Source organism: Gymnodraco acuticeps, unplaced genomic scaffold (genome assembly GCF_902827175.1).
Source record: "Gymnodraco acuticeps unplaced genomic scaffold, fGymAcu1.1, whole genome shotgun sequence".
NCBI lineage: Eukaryota > Metazoa > Chordata > Actinopteri > Perciformes > Bathydraconidae > Gymnodraco > Gymnodraco acuticeps.
In genome coordinates this window covers 87,696-107,243 of record NW_022991654.1, presented here as the reverse complement: position 1 = coordinate 107,243, position 19,548 = coordinate 87,696, and the positions used below count along the sequence as shown (strand labels likewise).

General features: G+C 43.0%; 1 protein-coding gene across 2 annotated transcripts; it reads right to left on the bottom strand.

Annotated features, from left to right (window-relative positions):
- Nucleotides 1-582: 582 nt before the first annotated feature.
- Nucleotides 583-19,245, bottom strand: zbtb10 (zinc finger and BTB domain containing 10). 2 transcript variants are annotated; one of them, XM_034198559.1, is made up of 5 exons: nt 18,313-18,984; nt 11,023-12,049; nt 6,607-6,672; nt 3,984-4,159; nt 583-2,453 (listed from the first exon to the last, which is right to left on the bottom strand). In XM_034198559.1, the coding sequence occupies exons 1-5, from the start codon at nt 18,982-18,984 to the stop codon at nt 2,181-2,183; spliced, it is 2,214 nt and encodes a 737-aa protein (XP_034054450.1). In that variant the 3' UTR covers nt 583-2,180. The 2 variants fall into 2 exon arrangements, with proteins under 2 accessions (XP_034054450.1, XP_034054451.1); XM_034198560.1 differs by lacking the exon at nt 6,607-6,672 and having other exon boundaries at nt 18,313-19,245.
- Between the last annotated feature and the right edge of the window lie 303 nt (nt 19,246-19,548).

The window sequence follows — 19,548 nt, the reverse complement described above, 5'->3', positions numbered from 1 at the left end:
ATATATATATATTTATCTCATATAATCTCCACATAGATATATATATATATATCCGCAATATAACTCCTCCCACAGTGATTTGAAGGTAAATGTGACACGAAGAGGATGAATATCTCTAGGACTTAAAATATATCTTCTTGCACTGAGTAAAGGGAAGTTACACATCTTCTGTATCATTAGCACTTCAGTACATGTTGTAAAATCCACTGCATATGAACAGATAACTGCTGATCCAAGGTTTTAACCCGCAAACAATCCGTGTTTCTTTAGAAAATATGTGCTTAATGAAACAACAAAAGAAGGAAAGGAAACATCTGTGGAAAACAAAATCTGCATCTAGGGTAAAGTGAATGATTCTGTAGCATAACATTTAAAAATCTCAACAATTACAGACACGAGCAAGGATTTTCTACACTAAGCAAGTTTCCACCTGGCTTCTCTCATACATTATAGTTCAACAATAATTAAAAACAATTTTGGTTGGACAAATAGAAATTAACAGTCTTGATTGCATTTTGGAGTCAATGTATATATAATATTAAATAACAAAACAAAAATATCTAATAAAAAAAACGTTGCGCATTGGAAGAAGACACAACAGTTTATAAAGTTCCATTCAGACCCGCTTTTTGGGAAGCGAAGAAGCATAAAAAGAAAATGATATTCAGGAACACAAAATAAGTGCATGTCTATGAGGCGCCATAGAGCTTCACTTTTTGTGGAACAAAGTGTTTTTCTACCTGGCAGACCTAAAGAAATAAACAAACTACATCAAATTAAACCCACGACATTTTTGTATACTTTTAACACATGGAAAATGGAGTTCTTTCAGACATCACACATGATTTTCTACACACTTCGTTCCCCTCACAACCAACGTTCAAGTGATTTCAAAATATATATATATATATATATAAACTGTATTTACTTTATAACTCAGTACCAAATATAAACAAACGTATACAGGTATTGATGTTGATTAGGTCCTCGATTACAAGTACTGCCGGTAGTTCTATAAAATGGTATGTGTGTGTGTCTCTTTGTGTGTGCATTAAATAAAAAGCTTAAAAACATGGCAAAGCATACCTGATAGTCGCCGTAGCACAACAGTGTTCTATAGATTAAGCTGATTACATATATGTATAACTGAGTCAGTTTAAGCTTTATGATTAGAAACATCATATATAGCCAGTAGGTCCAGTATTCTGCGACAAGCATTACAGCACCAAACGTTTCGTCATTTGGCAAAATTCAAGCTTTAAGTGAAAGTCAAATGCTTTTGTTTAATAATAAAGTGTTACTGTGACGCCCGTGGATTTGTATAAAGCTAGCAATAACATTTCCCCTTGTACTTTTCTTTCATCTTTCCCCCCGCCCCCCAACCTCACGTTGTCTTTTCTTTTTCTTAAGCGTATTCAGTAGTTTTTGCGTCCTGCTAAATCTTGGTGTGCGGTCTGTTTGGCACAATACCACAGCACTCTTAAATTAAATTATAAATATGGCTGTAATACATTAGAGTCACAAAACAGATTTTTTGGTTCCAAGATTTTTGCAGGGAAAGAAAATAAAAAATTTAAAGAATATAATAATATTTAGCGCATCTAAACAAGATCTACAGAGCAAGTTAAACATCTTCCTGTGGACAATAATGCTCTTCTTCTGTCTACAAGCACCGAGCGATATACTTTCAGATTGTGCAGAGAGCCACAGCCACTCTCTCTGCTCGCAGACAAAAACAGAAATAAAAAATTATTGATAAGACCATAATAACCTCTCTTCATAAATTAAATAATAATTAACATTTCGCTTTTTTAAATGATTGGCCTACCCCATCTCAAAACTACATCATTACCCTGCCCAAGTCTCCCCAACCCAAAACAGGAAATAGAAATACATCACCAAAAACCTGATTTATCATATTATTCGTCGATAGAATCTTTCTCCTGTGGGCTCTCGGCCCAGAGTTGGACACAATTTAACTAATAAAATCTGTACATCTTGGAGTTCCCACTCTACGAAAGCTTTTCATTTTTTTTTTAAATCCATCTTTTTGTCGTTGCACAATTAAGTAACCTCAAGGTTTGATAGCACTTTGGAGTTGATTGTTTACCAGCTAGTTTACATATATATTATAAACATCAACTTATTTTTAGTTTTGTTTCTCAAGCATGTTTAAATTCTTAGTCCTCTTCCGGGGCAGTGCCAGCGTTGCCCTCACCCCAATTTGATTGGTCGTTGTCGGTGGGCTCCTCCCCATCCAGGTCCTCTCCTTCCTCGCCCTCGAAGTCTTCATCACGGGGGAACTCCATGCCCTCCTGCGTGGCCTGGTGCGAGTCGGCGCAGTCGGCACAGACACCGTAGCGCCGCGAGCCGTGACGGATCCCGACGCTCGCCGCCAGCATGAAGATCTTCTTACACACCATGCACTTGTACTTTTTGTCCTTCTTGTGCACCTGTAGGAGAGAAGGGGGCGGGACAGAGAGGGTTGGGGAAAGGATGTGAGCATTTTTACTTTTTATCACTTTAAAAAAAGAAGGTACTTAAAAAGATATGCGAAAAGTCCACAGAATTCCTTTTTAACCACAACAATTATTTGGTATTTACATATCTGTTCCAGGGTTTCCGTTAGCCGGTAATTACCGGTTTTTAGCAGGTCAAATTTATTAAAAACCGGTAAATTTCAAAACCTGCCGGTCAAAATGTCCGGTAGTAATTAGGGGTGCTCCGATCGATCAGCCGCCCGTCATTATCGGCCGATATTCACTCTTAATAATTTGATCGGTGCTCTCTATAAAGGCCGATCAGGAGATCTGGATCTGATCGATATGGACATAAACGCGAGTGAAGTATAACCGGACACGCGAGAGAGATCAGATCAGCTGCTGCATAATCACCTGAAGCCCCGCCCACTGTTTGAGAAACTGACGGGCTGTCAGGAGAGAGAGAGAGAGAGAGAGGGAGAGAGAGGATCCGTTTCTCCTGTGTTATTATTCAAAGTTAATGTAAACTTTTGAATAATGTACTTCATCTACTACAAGGAGTTTCTTTGAATGTAATAATTATGTTGTTTGTGGAATCATTTATTGAAAAATGAATCTTTTCGATCTGTTACGATTATAAACTGAAGCAATATAAAAATGAGCCATTAACTGAGTTTAAACATCAGCATATCCGGTCACAGTCCGGTAATTACCTGCTAACGGAAACTCTGCTACACAATTCTTATTATTATTGAAACATGACCTGTAAGTTTCAAATTTGTCCGGTAAAATTAATTCTGTCCAGACATTTGACCGGCGAGAAAAAATCCTAGCGGAAACCCTGATCTGTTCATATAACATTGCTAGTATTTCTGGATCATAATTATTTAATGTTTCATTTCCTCCACTCCGCCTCTAGTGTTAGACAAACAAATACGACAAAGGGAAGGTTCCATTTAAAACACTAATATATATATATATTTGAATACTCCTTTTATTGTCATTTTAATACTCTTTTTATTGTCATCGTCAAATACTAAAATATTTGTTGTTTACATAAGTGATTGTGTAGATGATTTTTAATTGAAGGACACTTTTTTGGGAAAACATGTTTTTCCAAATAAGAAATGTGGAGCATGATGACGGTTGCAAGGTTGATATTTTTCTACATAGAGAATGTGATGCAGAAAACTGCTGCCTGTCATATAACTGGTTTTACCTCCTGATTTAGAAACACGTAATGTCATATCTTAGACATACTGTAGGTCTCACATCCATTTGTTGTTAGACATTTGGTGACTCTAAGATACTCCATATGTTAGAAAACCAGTATCATTGCATTCAACTTCTCACTCCCTGGAGCGAAGAGCTGCCTGACACAAAACATGAGGCGGGGTGCAAAGATGCGAGGGTGGCCTAAGCTCTGTAGCGTTTGGCAGAAGATGGTGGCTGCGCCTCACACGGCGGTGTAAAAGAGAGGGTCCGTTGCATATGTGGACTCACCAGGGAATGTCTCTTGACGTGCTCGCGGCGGGTGAACAGCTTGCCGCAGATGTCACAGCTGAAGGAGCGCACGCCCGAGTGGATGATCAGGTGTCTCTTCAGCGTGCGCCGGTGCTTGGCGATGTAGTTACAGTGGGGGCACTTGAGCTTATTGAGGGCTAGGTGTGAGGACTCGCCTGCGAAGAGAGAGAGAAGCAAAAATATTCAGACAAAGTGATTTAGAGACTTCATGTCTAAGGATTTTTGATTTTGTGTACATCTTAAAAACGGACAATCAAAAGAAAACATGCTTATAAAGACAAAAACGGTTCAATTGCCACACCCACTGAGAAGTACTTTTTCTCCTCTTAAAAAAACAATACCCCATTTTACTCCTACACAATAGACTGCTTGGTCACCATATGTATTGAGACCACCATGTCTTCTCTCAACTGACACGTGTTGCTTTACTAAATAAAAAAATATATAAGAAACTCAACCATTGTTTTCTCTTTCAGTTAGATTGATAGCATTGGAAGAACAAACCGGAGATGGAAGAAGACAATCATCATAAAAGCTACATCTGCATCTATAGATCTTCTAATGAGGGAGGGGTGTGTCAGGAACCAATATCCTGTTTATCAAATCACAGAGTTAAGATGCGGTAACCATTACGGAGAATAGGACACCACAAAGGGATGTATCACAAAAAGCCTCTTTAGCAAAAGTTTGCTCAACTGTAGATTAAACAGAATACTGCACAGCTCTGTCACTGTTGCTAAGTAACTGTACGTAAGGATGCTGGAGGTCTCATGAAGGCAGTGTTACAAAGGATGCAGACATGTATTAGCAGTGAATGTAAAGCAGGTCTGTTGTTGTTCTACATGGACGTAATAATGTCGTTTGGTAGAAGATATTAAAGAATTCATCATTACCAAACCAGTGGTTGTGATGGCAACTGTAACCGTTTTTAAAAAGAGGTTCAACTAATAACGTATTGCCTCATTATATTAAGAATATATCAATTATCAGCTTTTTTACATTATCCATAATGCTGATCATCTAGTGCATTCTGGATGTTCAGTAACATCAAACCCAATCAAATACAACACTTTTATTCATCAACCATGAAGATCGGCTTCAATAAGATTTAAAGACGAGAGAAACAAGGTATCACATGTTTGTTTTTTTCATGTCTAAATGAGACATCAATTTGTCCTCACACAAACACAGATGTTTATGCTAAACAAACTCCTGAGGACAGCTGGGCTGACAAATAAATAAGCAACCTATTGATTCTGAAGAGCCTCCTAACAGAGTGGTAATGCTTCAGTGTTGAAAAAGGGGGGGGGGCTTTTGTTTGAGCCAGGGTGAACACAACAGAGGCGTTGTCAGGGCAGGTTGCTAGGGAGCGGAAGGCAGAGGAAGGTTGATGAGAAGCAGGTCACCTGAGTATTTTCCGTGTATGTGTTCTGGATAGAATTATATTTCATAATAACAATAATTAGTAATTGCACTGTGGCTTCATTTTAGGAGTTTTAGATATTTTTTTAAGCTTGTTTTTATATTCTAATCTCTTGCGTTTTTAATGTCCGTTTTAGTTGTTTTTCAATATCATTTTTTATAAATATCTTGTTGCCCCAATGTGAAATGTATAAATAAAAATGCCTCGACTTACTTTTAACCTTTAGAGGTTAAGAATACAATATCATTTTCTTAAGTGTATTTTCCTTTTTACTTTAAGGCCAATAGGCGCTTTGGCACCAGAGTACTTTTCCCCCCCGAACTAGGCCAATAGGAGGGGGGGGGGGGGATTTGGTTTCACACCAAAAAGGATCTGGAACTAGTCCCTAGTTCGCGCCACCCTTTTCACCCCCAGATAGTCCCTGCTAGAGAGGTAGTACGTTCCTGAGGAGGAAAAGGTTCGTGGGTGTGTCGGCCACACTAACAATTTCTGATTGGCTGGGCGAATTGCAAACCACGCCCCGTAAAACTCCGAAAAGTTTTGTGAACCCAAAGCAGAAGAAGAAGAAGTGACGTCAGCGGCTTCATTAGTCTAATCCTCCGTCAGGGACTTATTCCGGTGAGAACGCGATCTACTAGGACAGTTGGAGGGACTAAAGAGTTCGAGGGGAACAAGTACCGGCTAAGTACTTGCTGTGAAAGCGGCTAATCACCCGGATACTCTTCTACCACAATTAATAATAATTTCTCTTTCATTCCCTATGCATTGTGGGAAGCAAATGTCCAACAGCACTGGTGTCGTTTTTTTGAAAGCATACATTAACTTTTCGACACTGCAATCTTAACACACTGCATACATACTTATTATCAGTGCGATGTATGGCATTAGGCTGCAGAGCTTTGTGTACTTTAGACAACGGCCGGCTACTCCACCACCACTTTGAAACTAATTCCTATTTTCTGACCTAAATGAATACAATTGACTTCATTCATACCTGAACAGTTTGTAAAGACACTGATATGAGCATGTCATTTTGACAATTAAATAGAAATAACTATTGACTCGACTGCCCACACTCAATTAGGAAGATGCATTTAAGTTAAACATTTCAAGTTGCGTTGAAACTGTTTTTTTAGTTTAGTTTTTTTTAGTGGTAGTCTAGCGAGTGCGGCGTCTTACCATTCTCCCAGGACTCCCCTTGCTGTAAGTCCTGGATGATGCTATACTGGATCTGATTGGCCAGCTCTGGGAAAGGGGGAGGGGGGGGACAAGAGAAGCGAGAGGGAGAAAGAGAGGAGAGGTGGGTGAGAGCCTGGATGGGGGGGGTTGCACACCTCACAACGCCTTGTGTACACAACTAACCAAACCCCCCACGTGAAACAAAGGAAGTTTCAAGTCAGCACACACACAAACACACAGGTCCCTACTATATGTAGAACAGTGTGCTCCCCTGGCCAGAGAACAAACTGATGGTGTAACCAGGGCTCCAGCGGGGAGGGGGTTAATGAGAGTCTGGCCCTCACACCAGCTCAGCTTACACCCAGCTTTTGAAAGCACTTGTGTGAGAGCACCTGTGTGTGTCCTGTTCCTCCAGCGCTTAGAGCCCATTAAAGACACGCCCCTGTGTGTGTCAGTGTGTGTGTGTGTCCATTCTACCCAGGTCAATATTTGGAATAGTGAGGACAGTCCCAGTGCATTAGAGTGGATTAGGGAGGGTGGGGAGTGCCCCTGTTAGCTTTGCACCTCGTAGGGATTTGGTAAGTTATTGTGCATTTGTGTGCATGCTTCAACAGCGACTAGTGTGTATGCAAATGCATTTCACCTGCTCTGTGTGCCGCACGCACCCTTTACAACAATCCAACAGTGTTGGTTGGAGAAGACCCAGGAATGTATTGGCCATGAGCTGCGAGGCTCAGCGATGCAAGAGCAGACAGCGATGGCAAAGTACTTGTATCCTTCACTTTCAGCTGCTATTTTCCACACAACACTAGCTTTCATGTCAATCTGTAAACGATCTACCTCCAATGGTTTCAGACGTTTTCCCTGCAAAAAGCTATTCATGGTTAAAGTCTCTTAAACAAGATGATTCTGTGCTTTTTCTCCCAAATGTTTCAGTTATAAACTGAACATGTTTTGGTTTAGGACAGCAGTTGAATGTAGAAACAACAACATACTACTCGGACTCAAGAGATTTTTTTGTGCCATTTGCCAAGACTATATCCAATTAAGAAACCGCCACCTTATAAACGAGAAATTAAAAAGCACAAATTATTTAAAGGGAAGATACGCACCAGCAGAGAGATTACCACCATTTGGGCGACTGCGTTTCCATTCTTGGCGCATGACCACACAGATCAAACTGAGGCTAAATGAAACCCAAATGGGTTACATCACTGAGGCAAACTGGGACAGCTAATGTTGGTGGATGACTGCTCATAGGCTCGTCAAAAATATGCAAGCCAGCCAAGACTAAACGCACAAGAGGGCTGTCTAGTTTTAGATCGAGCATCTCACAACCAGAAGAGGATGTTTTGGTATTTAATCATGTCCGCACGCACAACAGTAAACCCTTCGAGTCGCTTCTGCATCATTGCTTTATGGAATAATCTAATAACCCACAGCAGATAAGGCTAACCGTTGGACACGTACTCATTTTTGCTTTGTAAAGCAATATTTCAGTAAAGCGTAACTAATATTTTAGATATCATGTGACACAGATATCTAGAGCGAGTCACATCAAATGAGCACTGTGCAAAACACAAGACTAATCAAGCCTAGGCAGCAGAGAGGCTGTGGGAACAAAATGAAAGATTTAGCTAATTAATTTGTCTCCATAAAGCGTACTCATCGTGTGCGTTCCAGGAGATGTAAAACATTGCATTACTATAGCTGGGTGCCCTGACGCTACACACAGTTTACTCCATGACACAGCAGCTTTTCTACCCAGAAATACTACCAAACGTAGAATATTCTTCACACACACACACACACACACACACTCACATAACTGGATCCCTCTCATTCCTACAAAACCATATGTCCTAGAACCTGAGGGCAGGGCTGATTATTAAAACATTCATACAAAATAAATTAGTTAATAAGCAGCTTTCACATCACACATGGACACTTAACAATACATTTAAAACTGTCAACTTAAAAGCTTGACTAAATACTTGTTATGACTCTAAAAAGTTAGATAACAAATAAATGTAATAGGTCGGCATATTACACATTTGTTCCGATAGCTCCCTCCATCTCACCTGGTCTTAACTAATCGAGAGTAAAAGTGTTAAAGAATTCTTTCAAAAAGCCAGTCAGTCAAAAATGTGGACAAAAAATGGAAAGAGAAACTGAAACAAAACTAGCAACACTTTGCAAAGCCTTTTGTGAACATTGCTTTTAAAAAGGGGAACCGAAAAGCTCCATTCACAATAGATAGTAGTAGAGGGCCCTGAAATAATGCACTTTTTTGATAAGGTCCAAAAGGGCCTCCTGTCAGTCTGACACTGAATGTGTTTCTGCATCAAACCCTTGATTTTAAGCCCTTATAGAGACTAAATATGCGCAGATCTATTTTTAAACTCTTAACATAGAGTATACTGTATGAATAAATGGTCTGCTGAGCACAAAACTATCATTTAAGGGTAAACAGTTTCCTTGAAACCTTTTACTGTGACTAACAGCCTACTTGAAGTCCTAACCATATCTTTATTTGGAAACATAGTATACATTAAGGAGAGACGCGGAGCTAAACAGCAAAGACACATGAGGAGGAGGAGAAGGTACGAGAGTTAGCACACATGCAGACAAACTTTAAGTGAGCGTCTCTTTAGGCTATTGCAACACCCTGGATCACTCTGTGCACACATTAAAGAACCATAGGAGGAGTTGGAGGCACTAACAGCCTTCAAGTGCATTTAGGGAGGCTTCTTCATTTCCCTGCATTAGGGAGTCTCTCTATTTCTCTCATACAAAATGTACATCTCTCACACTTTCTACACACACCCTGCTCCTCACACATCACCTCCCCTCCCCCCGATCCCTACCACTTCACTTAATATGTGATATCATTATGGAGCGCCATGCTTAATGGGGCCAACAGAAGGAGAAGGCAGCGGCTATGAGAAGAGATTACTGTAAGATAAGAGCGCTACACTGCATGTGGATAGGGATGCATAGATTAAGGTAAAAAAAACAAGGTATCAAAAGGTCAACAGAAAGGGAGAAGATCAACGGGTGCAAAAGTTTCATCAAGAAAGATATTGGGTTTAATATTATTGCCAACCACATCATATAAGGTGGTATTTTGAGGATAGTCCCATCCCCTAATCCCGTTAAATAACTACTTTTTGTGATTTTATAGATAAACATTAGCCATCTGAACCATAACAGCTTCAACATCATTGCATTGCACTTCATCTTATCAAATCTGCCTTCTTTTCATCAAAACTAGTCTCAGCAGCAATGTGGCAACACACCTGAGACAAAGCACTCCAGGTGGGCGTCACGTTGCTAAGCCCCCTGCTCTGGGGTGATTAAAGGATCATGGGGGGAGTTACTCAAGTCTTGGCTCTGCACAGCAGGTTCAAAGCTAGATAAGCAACTACCCTGTTAGGGGTCACAGCAGGGAATGGATGGAAGGGTGAAAATCTATACTAGTGATCATGCCTGTGTTACCGACGGGTGGCCACAGATTAGCTTTTAGCACGAAGTCGATCAACATGAGTGACACGATCACATACGACCCTTACTGGCGATCTTTCATATTCAAAGTCATACAAAGGTGTGATCTTTAAGAGCATCATTATACTACATTCTCCAGGCTTGCAAAAAGAGGATCAAATACTAAAGCCATAAACTTCAGGGTTATCCTCTTCAGCCCTACTGACCCCCCCCCGCTGTAGGTTAATCATTAAATCGCAGGAATTTTTCAAAACCTACCGAATTCGATTTTAAATACAGAATTCAACCAGATAGTTTATGTGAGCATCATTTAGCTTCAAGTGAATGTTAGGACAAGGAGAAACTGAATGTCACAGTAATCTTAGTGTTTAGAGGTTAAACTGGTGGTGGGGGGGGGGAGGGGGGAGGCAGAAGCATCAAGCTAGTTAGTGATGCTAGCTGACCCAACCGGTTACATTTTCCAACTAGCTTATGTTGGTTGATTCCAAGTTTTTAGCTGAGTATTTATATAATCTGTCCCTCACAACTTTGTTTTATTTGTTTAGTGTTCCCCAAGCCATTGTCATAAATGTATTTGCAGTATCGTAGATTCTCTAAACAATGTCCAAACACAATGAATAGACGTGCAACTAAAAGAGAAAGTGAAGCATTCAAATGATGTTTTTCAGGTCAGCATTATTTATCTATCTTTGAAGTACTTAGCCCTACAAACGATAATATGTCACATTCTGCATGCACCTCCCTACCTTATAAAGGGAGCTCGTTCCTTTGACCTACAGTGAGTATACAGTGTGACTGATAGCATTAACAAATTCATGAGGTCACGGTGAAATCTATTTATATATCATAGGGGTAAGGACTGGCCGCTGTGAGGATATGAAGTGTGTTTAGAGCTACAAATGTGTCTCATACCGGCATTCTCGGAGAGGGAGGAGAAGTCCTCCCTCGGGAAGGAGGCAGAGGGCTGGAGGAACATCCCCTCTTCAAATCCCTCTTCAGGCTCCGGAGGAAAGTTGTACACAAAACGGCGTGTGGTGGTCTGTTTTTTCCTCCGCCCGCTTCCTGCCGCTGAATCCGGGGCTTCTCGTTTGATTGACGCGGAGGCTCCTGCAGCGCCACCTGTGACCGGCTCGTTCCAGATGAAGACCTGTCCTCTGGCTGACCGTGGGTCATTGGTCTCTCCTGAATCAGACGAGTTGTCGTTGTGGTGGCTCCAGTTACCAGAGGCTCCGGGGGTCACCAGGGCACAGCCCTCACTCCCAACCACGGTCACCTCTATGTCACTGGACTCCTCCTTTACCCTGCCACCTGTGTCTTCGTCTTCCGTCGATTCCTTTCCTTGATTGTTGCTGGCCTTGATCGACAGCTTTGACAGGATGCTTGTGGCCCAGAAGTTGCTTGGCTTGCGGTCCAGGCTTCTCTGTCCGTCTTTGGACACCGTCTGCCTCTTGTTGTAGTCCACCACCACTGAATCAGGAGCCTCCTGCTTGATGCTGATATTCAGGGCATCCTTTATAAAAGCCCTACATGAATGTACGACCTCTGTCATCTGGAGGTAACTGGCGACAGACATCACCTCAATGGCATTTTGGCTTGTGAGCAGCAGATTCCCAGAGTAGAGAAAGTCGAGGATGACGGAGAAGCCCTGCACAGCAGCAACATCCAGGTGCGTGGTCGAGGCCTGGTCCTGGGCCTCGCTCTTGGTCAGACAGTAGAGGGTTTTGAAGTAGCGGCTGCCCGCAACCAGGATGTTCTTGTGTGCGCGGAACACCTGACCCGAGACGTTTATGTTTACGTCGCAGAGGATGCCACTTTTGCGTTGCTTGTCCAGCTCCTGGAGCAGCTGGTAACAGTAGGAGTTCTCGTTGGGCTTGAGGCGGTAGTCGTCCTCTGAGCAGTGATTGGAGGGGCTGCCGTTGTCCGAGGGCCTCATTGTCTCCTATTAACATGAAAGAGAAGGAAAAAAACACATTTAATATGTGTTCTCACAAATGAGCAAAAGCAAGCACAAACAAACAAACTTGCACAACATATTTGCCCTTCCTGAAATTCTGTCTGTACTATAAACAGGAACAGACACACACCCTCGGGGCTCGCGGTGTGGCACCTGCCCAGTGGGGGAAACAGGTTCGACAGGCTCTTGTTACGGGGGGGGGCAATGAAAGGTGTGTTGCCGTTTGGCTGGGTAGTATTACCTAGCCCTATAAGCTATTTAATATCAAGTCCAAACGAAAACAATAACGCAATGCCAGATAATATTATAATAAAGACTGTAATTTAACGTAAAAGGGAAAATTATTTTCCTTTAGTAGTAAAACTTAGGCTGAGAGCACGGATATTGAGATAGGAGGGTGAACATATTCAGTACATCAAATGTTTAAAACAGTGAAAACATAAAAGACAACATCGTTTTTGGTTGATGGAATATTTTATTCCATTTATGCTTTAAGAAAAATACCTCAACAAGATATCACTGTTGCTGCTGCTTTTGTTTAGAAGTCCAAGGCAAAACAAAAACGACACCACCAAGCAAAGTGAAAAGCAAGAGACATCACCGTTCATACATCTCGAAGATCACTCCATTAGAATTCCCCTCTTACAGAGTTGAAAATCAACTTTTAATAATTGCATTTCATTCAAAGCAAAAGTGAAGAGTATTATAAATGTTTCAGAAGCATTCATTTAACGTCCATTTGTAGTAACACTGGAGTTAGATATGTATTTTGTCATCGTAAATGAATACTTCAACGCTGCTTTGTTTATCAACTCCAGTAGATGTGTAAGAAGACTTTACACACTTTCTATATCGTTCTCTTCAATTTGCAAGCTAGATGTAAAACAGGCCATTATTGGTCCTGAAGGAATGGCCGCCCAGTGTGTAAAGCAGGACACGACGTGGCTGCAGGATGGGAACTGGCAGAAGCATAGAACTGCCCTGTAACAGCCCCCCTCCCCCCTCATAGCAGGGCAAAGGGCCAGACTGGTACGGAGCAGAGAAGAGGGGAGTATTTACATGCATACTTGTACATATGCACACATACATAATAAACAGCCAAAATATATGCAAACAAAAATCCATATACACCATCCATGTGTAGAAGTCTACATTATAGTTTCACACTTTAACACACACGCAGCAGCATACATCTACGACTCATTTTAGAATTGCACAGCAGATGTCCTAATCCAGAATAATTCACATTGCTCGAGCCTTGCATTTTTGCCCCCGCCTACCACCGTCTCTGCTGCGCACACATGCATGTACACACACACACACACACAACTACACAGAAACCAAGCTGCCTACACATACACACAGCTGGGGTTTCAGCTCGAGTAATTCAGATTAAATCCATTTCTCTGAGGTCCCCACCCAGCCCCCACCCCCACCCCTACTCCCTCCACACTGCAGTGCTTGTCCAGGGCAGCCTGGGCACACGGGATAGTATAGGGGGGCTTATCATCCTCTGCCACAGCTGGAGGGGAGAGATGAAGAGATACGATGGACTCAAATCAGAGGCAGAATGAGGGAGGGATTGGGAGGGGGGAAAGTGGACATACTTTGCTGGCTAGAAGAAATGAAGAGGACAAATAATTAAAGGACACGAGAGCAGAATTGTAGAATTCTGGCAATGAGTTGATAGAAATAAGTGTGAAAAGAAGATGAGAAATGGTGACGGTCGTAACATAAAAGAAAAGAGCCTGATGGCAGGCACAACGAAAAGCGAGCGAGAGCATGAGGCAGAGATTGAGAGAGCGAGACCTTGAGCCTCGAGAAAAAAGGGCGGAGGAGAAAATGTGGAGCAGAGGGGGACGGAAAACCAGTGCACTAGAGAGAAGGAGTTGGGTCACCCCATTTTAGCCTTCACAATAGCCCGTGTTCTCCCCGAGGCTCATTGTCCACTCACTGTAGGCCTTTGTGAAAGGTTTCGGCACTCACTCTTATTACACAGCGGCTCCCACTCGCAGGCATAGAAAGGAGCCAGAGTGCGTGTGGGTGAGGCGAAGAGGATGGGGAGAGAGGAGAATAATTATTCCAAGATATACACATCAAAGCCTCTGGAGAGGCATGGTCATCATGCTGAGTATTGTGGTGGAATAGATTGGTGTGGGGAAGGGCAGGAGTGCTATCACAACAAGAGGTGTTGGATGAGCATCCAATCTACAATGAATTTAGTTTTTGCGGCTTCGTTTTCGTCCAGTGCTTTTGTTTTTTCATTTGATGAGAACAAAAAGAGCTTTCAATTTGCTGAGCAAGCCGGCAAATACAGTTAGAAGATGGGGAGGGTTGAATAGAAGAAGAAAAAGAGACTATATGTTAGAAATGCAATAAATAAACAAGCGCTTCTCAGACTCAAGAGTACCTTGGAATTTACAGATGTGTTTTATCTTTCCGACTTACTGGCCATCCCACCCCCAAACCCCAAGAGTCCCCACAGCTTTTATCCATTACACATAGCAAGGCATTGGGCCAGAGAGGTAAGACTCTGCCTGGCAGTTCTGATAGGAGTTGTGTGTGTGTGTGTTGGAGTCAGGCTAGGACAGCCTGGTACTGGATAAGTTGCTCCATACTGGCCTCATCAGCAGCAGCAGCATCATCATCATCATCATCATCCTTTCTCCAGATGTGCCACGTGTGAGCAGGGAGCTTAGAGAACCAGCAGACCGACCCTGCAGAGCAGATGCTGGAGGCAAAACCAGCCTGAGCCAAGAGAGAATGTCGGGACAATATCAACCTCCCCCGTTGTGACGTGGCTAGGTTTTTATTTGAGCCAGAATTGGTAGCGGTGGAAGAATGAGAGTGCAAAAAGAATCCAAGAGGGCTCTGGGAAAGAAAAAGCCTTTGATCTAGATTCTAGATACATGGACGCTTAAAAATCTACCGTGAATTGCTGATAATAACTGATTTACAGGTGGATTAAACATATCAAGATGGTCATAAAGTCTTATTGAAGGGCTTGCCTCAGCCAGACTATTTACAGATCATGTGATACAGCACTGCTCTCACTCAACTTAATGAACCACCGGAGCCAGTTTTTGTTTACCTTACATGTTTGCCTCCATCCCCTCATTTGTCTACCCCCGACCACCATCAATCCAGTCCCATGACCAGCCCAGCCCTGAGGCCATCTCCGCCGGTCTTTCCCCTAACTCATTTACTGTATCCTTCCCTAACCCCCCGACCCACCCCTCCTCACCCAAACCCGTCTGTCCTCAGATGCTAGAACAATACTGCAGTGTGTGTTCGGCCCAAGGTGTGGGAGGGCTGCACTGAGTGTCTCTCGGCCTCCTAACAATGCTCTGACAGAAGAGGCAGAGATAGGGGGGGGTGGGGGGGGAAGAAAACGAGGGGAGGGTAGAGTCACTGGCAGTTTCAACATGAAGAATTTTCCCTCTGGCTCAACCACACCCCTTTTCCTTGACCTGTGGCCCCCAATAAACATCCCATCTATCTGTTGAACTCAAGACTGCAAAGGGTGGGTCCCCTTTCCCGTTCGGGGTGACTCACTCTTAACAATGAGTCTGGTGTTATCTCAACTAAAATGAGAGGTTGTAATGACTTGTGTAGACATTTTTTAATTCCCCCCTGGGATCAACACTTATCTTACACCCCATTTAGACCAACACAGTGATGCAGGTAAAGCATTTGTTTGGCCGTCAAACTGAATGAGGCTACGCTGATCAACAGACATGGCTTCAGGAGACTCATCCTGGTCTGGGTTGACTGTAAGGGTTCGGTTAACAAACATCTTAGAATTGGACATTTCATTTGTTATTGACATTCTCACAAAGAATGATAAAGGGAGACAAGAAAGCAATAGTTGAGTAAGAAACAAAGAGAGGGTTTATGGAAAGGCTGTGTGTGGAGAGAACTCCACAAGAAAATATGATTGTAGATTATTGTCTCTGTAGATGGTGGCGACAGGGGATTACTCTGCAACAACCAATGTGGGTTTAACAGACAGACACACAAACCCTTTTACCAATTTTTGAACAAAAGGAACAAAACAGTTACTAGAGAATAAATGCAACTCTTTAAGGTCCCGGATCCGTGATCTCATATTTGATTTACGGGGAAATGCATTACTTTTGGCCAGTCTTAACCTTTTACCAGTGAGCATAGGGAATAATCTGAGCACAAGACTGTGTCGAGAACACCCCCTTTTACAAGGAGACCCACATTTACTACAGCTGCCCTGGTGTGCTAGGGGTAATCGAGTTAGGTTTAACGAATGCAGCAGAGGCCTGACTAACGTCAGGAATGGGTGAATAGAACAAAACGTTGCCTTATAACACCATCATTCCTCTTTAATGTAGTGCCGCACAATGCTACCTTACTAAACATACACAGCTGCTATTATTTTCAACAGTACTGTATAAGAGCGAGTATGGCTTTACTCAGTCATTGAAAAAAAAAATCTAATCTGAGGAACCCTAAAATATAATTCAATAAAAATCAGAATGAAATTATCTCATATAATGTGGCCTGGGGACTGCATCGTCCCAGCTCTATTCTACTTGAGGAAATGACCTGGATAACCTCAGTGCAGTGTCAGGGGTCCTTGTTGCTAGGGAAACGCCACACCAAGCCCCTAATCCACACTTACTGCCTCCTTACCAATCAGAGATGTGTACAAGTTAGTGGATCACTTTAAGTCATTCTGATTAGTGATAGCGTGTGCAAAGCAAGGAACTAAATGTAGTAGTACAATCCGCTCTGCTCACAAATCAGAGTCAAACAGCGCCCACTCTTAATTCCCCTGACAGCTCAAACCAATGTCAGGATAGGCAATCGGATGTGGAAATATAGAAGAAACAGAAAGTGATAATACGTTCCAGAATAAGGATTGATGGGAGAAATGCCCTTTGACACCAGATTGTTCGGGCAAATATGCAATCCCAGTTTTTATGAGGTCTCTTAAGGAGTACCATAGAATGTTGGCTACACAGCAATACAAATAATTAACCAATAAAAATACGTCATGCACATCAATAAAGACATAGTTCACCAAAATGGTGCAGTTGATTTTGATTCTAAGCAAACAAATACTGTCACTAAGTTTATACCTACCTTAAGCTTAGGCTAACCATGTGGTCTTTATATGCCAATTAAGTAAAGAGGGCCACTTTTACAATACAGTTTAAGTCTTGTGCATATGTGATGGTGTCTTAATCATAAGATATGCCCCAAAGGTATAACATTAATGCCCATTAATTCACAAATATGTGGATGACAGGGTCAGGTGATGTCATTCTATTTACTGACATCTATTTTACCCATTCAAGTCTACTCATAAAGGGCCATGCAAGCTGTCAGGCTCCAGGCTACATGATTTACTCTCCTGCTCTTGTCCAGCCCTGCAAGTGACACCATCTATGGATTTTGGGGGGTCATTTTAGCACAATGCCTCTAATTTAGCTCCCCAAAGGGAGGAGGTGGAGGAGGAAGAAGAAATGCGCCAGAGGTCACCCGGGACTGCGAGCCAGCAGAACTGCTTGATGAGAGGCGGAGAGGAGGGGGGTTGGGTAGGGGTGCGGTTCCCCAAAGGCTGCTAGGGTCGAACCCTTGCCATTTTGTGACCTTTAGCAAGCTAGCAATCAAGGCAGCTGCTGATGAAACAATAGTTTGTTGTACAGTGTGTACAACAAAAACATAAGCGTATAATACCACCAACACTCTCCATTAGCTGTTGCTGACTATTTAGTGATTTCGAAATGACTTAAAGTTGTTGTTGTGTGACTTGTTATTAATTCTCCATTCTAAGGAAACAGCCTCCAGTGTAGCAGGTGTCAGTGGAGCAGGTTTGTGCGTGTCACTTGACTGATGAGTAGGCAGACACCGACATCCGTGTCACTCACGCTAAAAATGTGTTTGTGTGTTTCGCCATTCATTAGTAGTCGACATTAACTTCTCCAGGGGCTTTCCACTAAAGTGTCTGCCCCTCTACCACCGGCTGCACAGCGAAGCTTCAAGCGGCTAACCAGCTAGGCTAGTGGTTAGCTCAGGTTAGCAGGCTGACGCTAGCTAATCAGCCGGGAGAAGGGATTGTGAAGCTTAAGTATTTTCGCCTTCGTTTTGTTTCAGAAGTTGTGGAAACTGACGCTAAATACTGACAAACAACACTTTTTAAAGACATATGTTATGAACAATGTGTGACAGGTATTTGTTGTCACGCTAAGTCGTCATGGAGCTAACGTTACCTGTTTGGTGGGGTCATTCCTGCCGTGCTCAGAAGACAGGTGATGTCTCAGCAGCAAGGCCCTCTTGTAGTTGCGACTGCCTTTCACAAGCTCGTCGCTGTTTTTAGTGGCAATGTTGTGACACCAAGAGCAAGACATGACTCCAGTCTCCTGGCAAAATTTTAGCCATGGAAATTCTTGCAACCACGAAGCATGGAATACCGAGTGTTTCTGAAGCAACTTCTGCGGTCTCATCTCTACTCCTGATTTCCTGGAGCCCGGCTCGCCCCCGGTCGCACCGCTTCCCGACTCCGTGCCTTCGTCGTTGTTACCGGCACCGTTCGCCTCTGTCGAGCTGTTCCCCTCCCTGGACCCGTCCTCCGCTTTCACGTAGCCGACACGGTCGTCCCCGGCTGCCCAGCTGCCCTCTTCCGGGTCCTCTTCCTCCTCCGCCTCGGGTTCCGTGCTATCGCTGACAGACCCAGCGCCCTCCACTCTCTTCTGCGATGATCCTTTAGCCCCGAGATCCCTGTCCTCCTCTTGATCCGGCCTGTTCCCGTTAAAATGTCGGTCTTGACAGGTCGGGGCCTCCCAGCTGTTACAGTTCCCCCCACCGATACCGCTGGACGCCGTTAACCCAGCTAATCCACCTCCTCGGAAAGCCAGCGACCTGCGGTTTCTCTCACCGGACATTTTTCTTAATATATATTACAATCTTCCCCTTCTCAACAGTATCCCCCTTACGCAAAATATATAGTTGTAAACGATGTATTTTCCGAATGAGATGGACCGTCGTCGTTTCTTTTCCCCGCTTTGGCCCTCCCGGTGAGAGTATGTAGGTTATGCGGAAATAAATAAAGGTTTTAAACGCATAATGAATTTCAGGGTTCTCGCTGCGTCCGCGCAGGCCCCGCAGAGGTCGAATGGCAACGACTTTCCTCCCCACAATGCACCTCGACCAGAGAAAGGGGGGTTGGCAGAGGGAGGGGGCGGCTTTTAAAGGAAGATGGGGATCTGTTGATCAGCAAGGGGTCTTTGTGTTTAAAGGCTGCACCCATTTCCCGCATGCTTTTAATCTTTTGACTTTGCTTGTCTACTCAGTCCATGAATGCTGACTTGTGTGCCCCACTTACCCCTATGCTTAACGGGGTTACCATGATATTCCTATACTACTCCTATGGGAATACTACAATAACTTTCAGTGTGTCTTTTTCTACTTTGTTGATTTTTGACTGCAATCATAAACAAGATAAAGCA

Bases quoted from the DNA above. Each gene is read 5' to 3' on its own strand.
- zbtb10 (XM_034198559.1), bottom strand. From the start codon at position 18,984: ATGTCCGGTGAGAGAAACCGCAGGTCGCTGGCTTTCCGAGGAGGTGGA. The intron at 4,160-6,606 runs GTAAGACGCCGC...CTCTCTTCGCAG, and splicing joins AGGGGAGTCCTGGGAGAATG to GCGAGTCCTCACACCTAGCC. The intron at 2,454-3,983 runs GTGAGTCCACAT...TCTCTCCTACAG, and splicing joins ACGTCAAGAGACATTCCCTG to GTGCACAAGAAGGACAAAAA.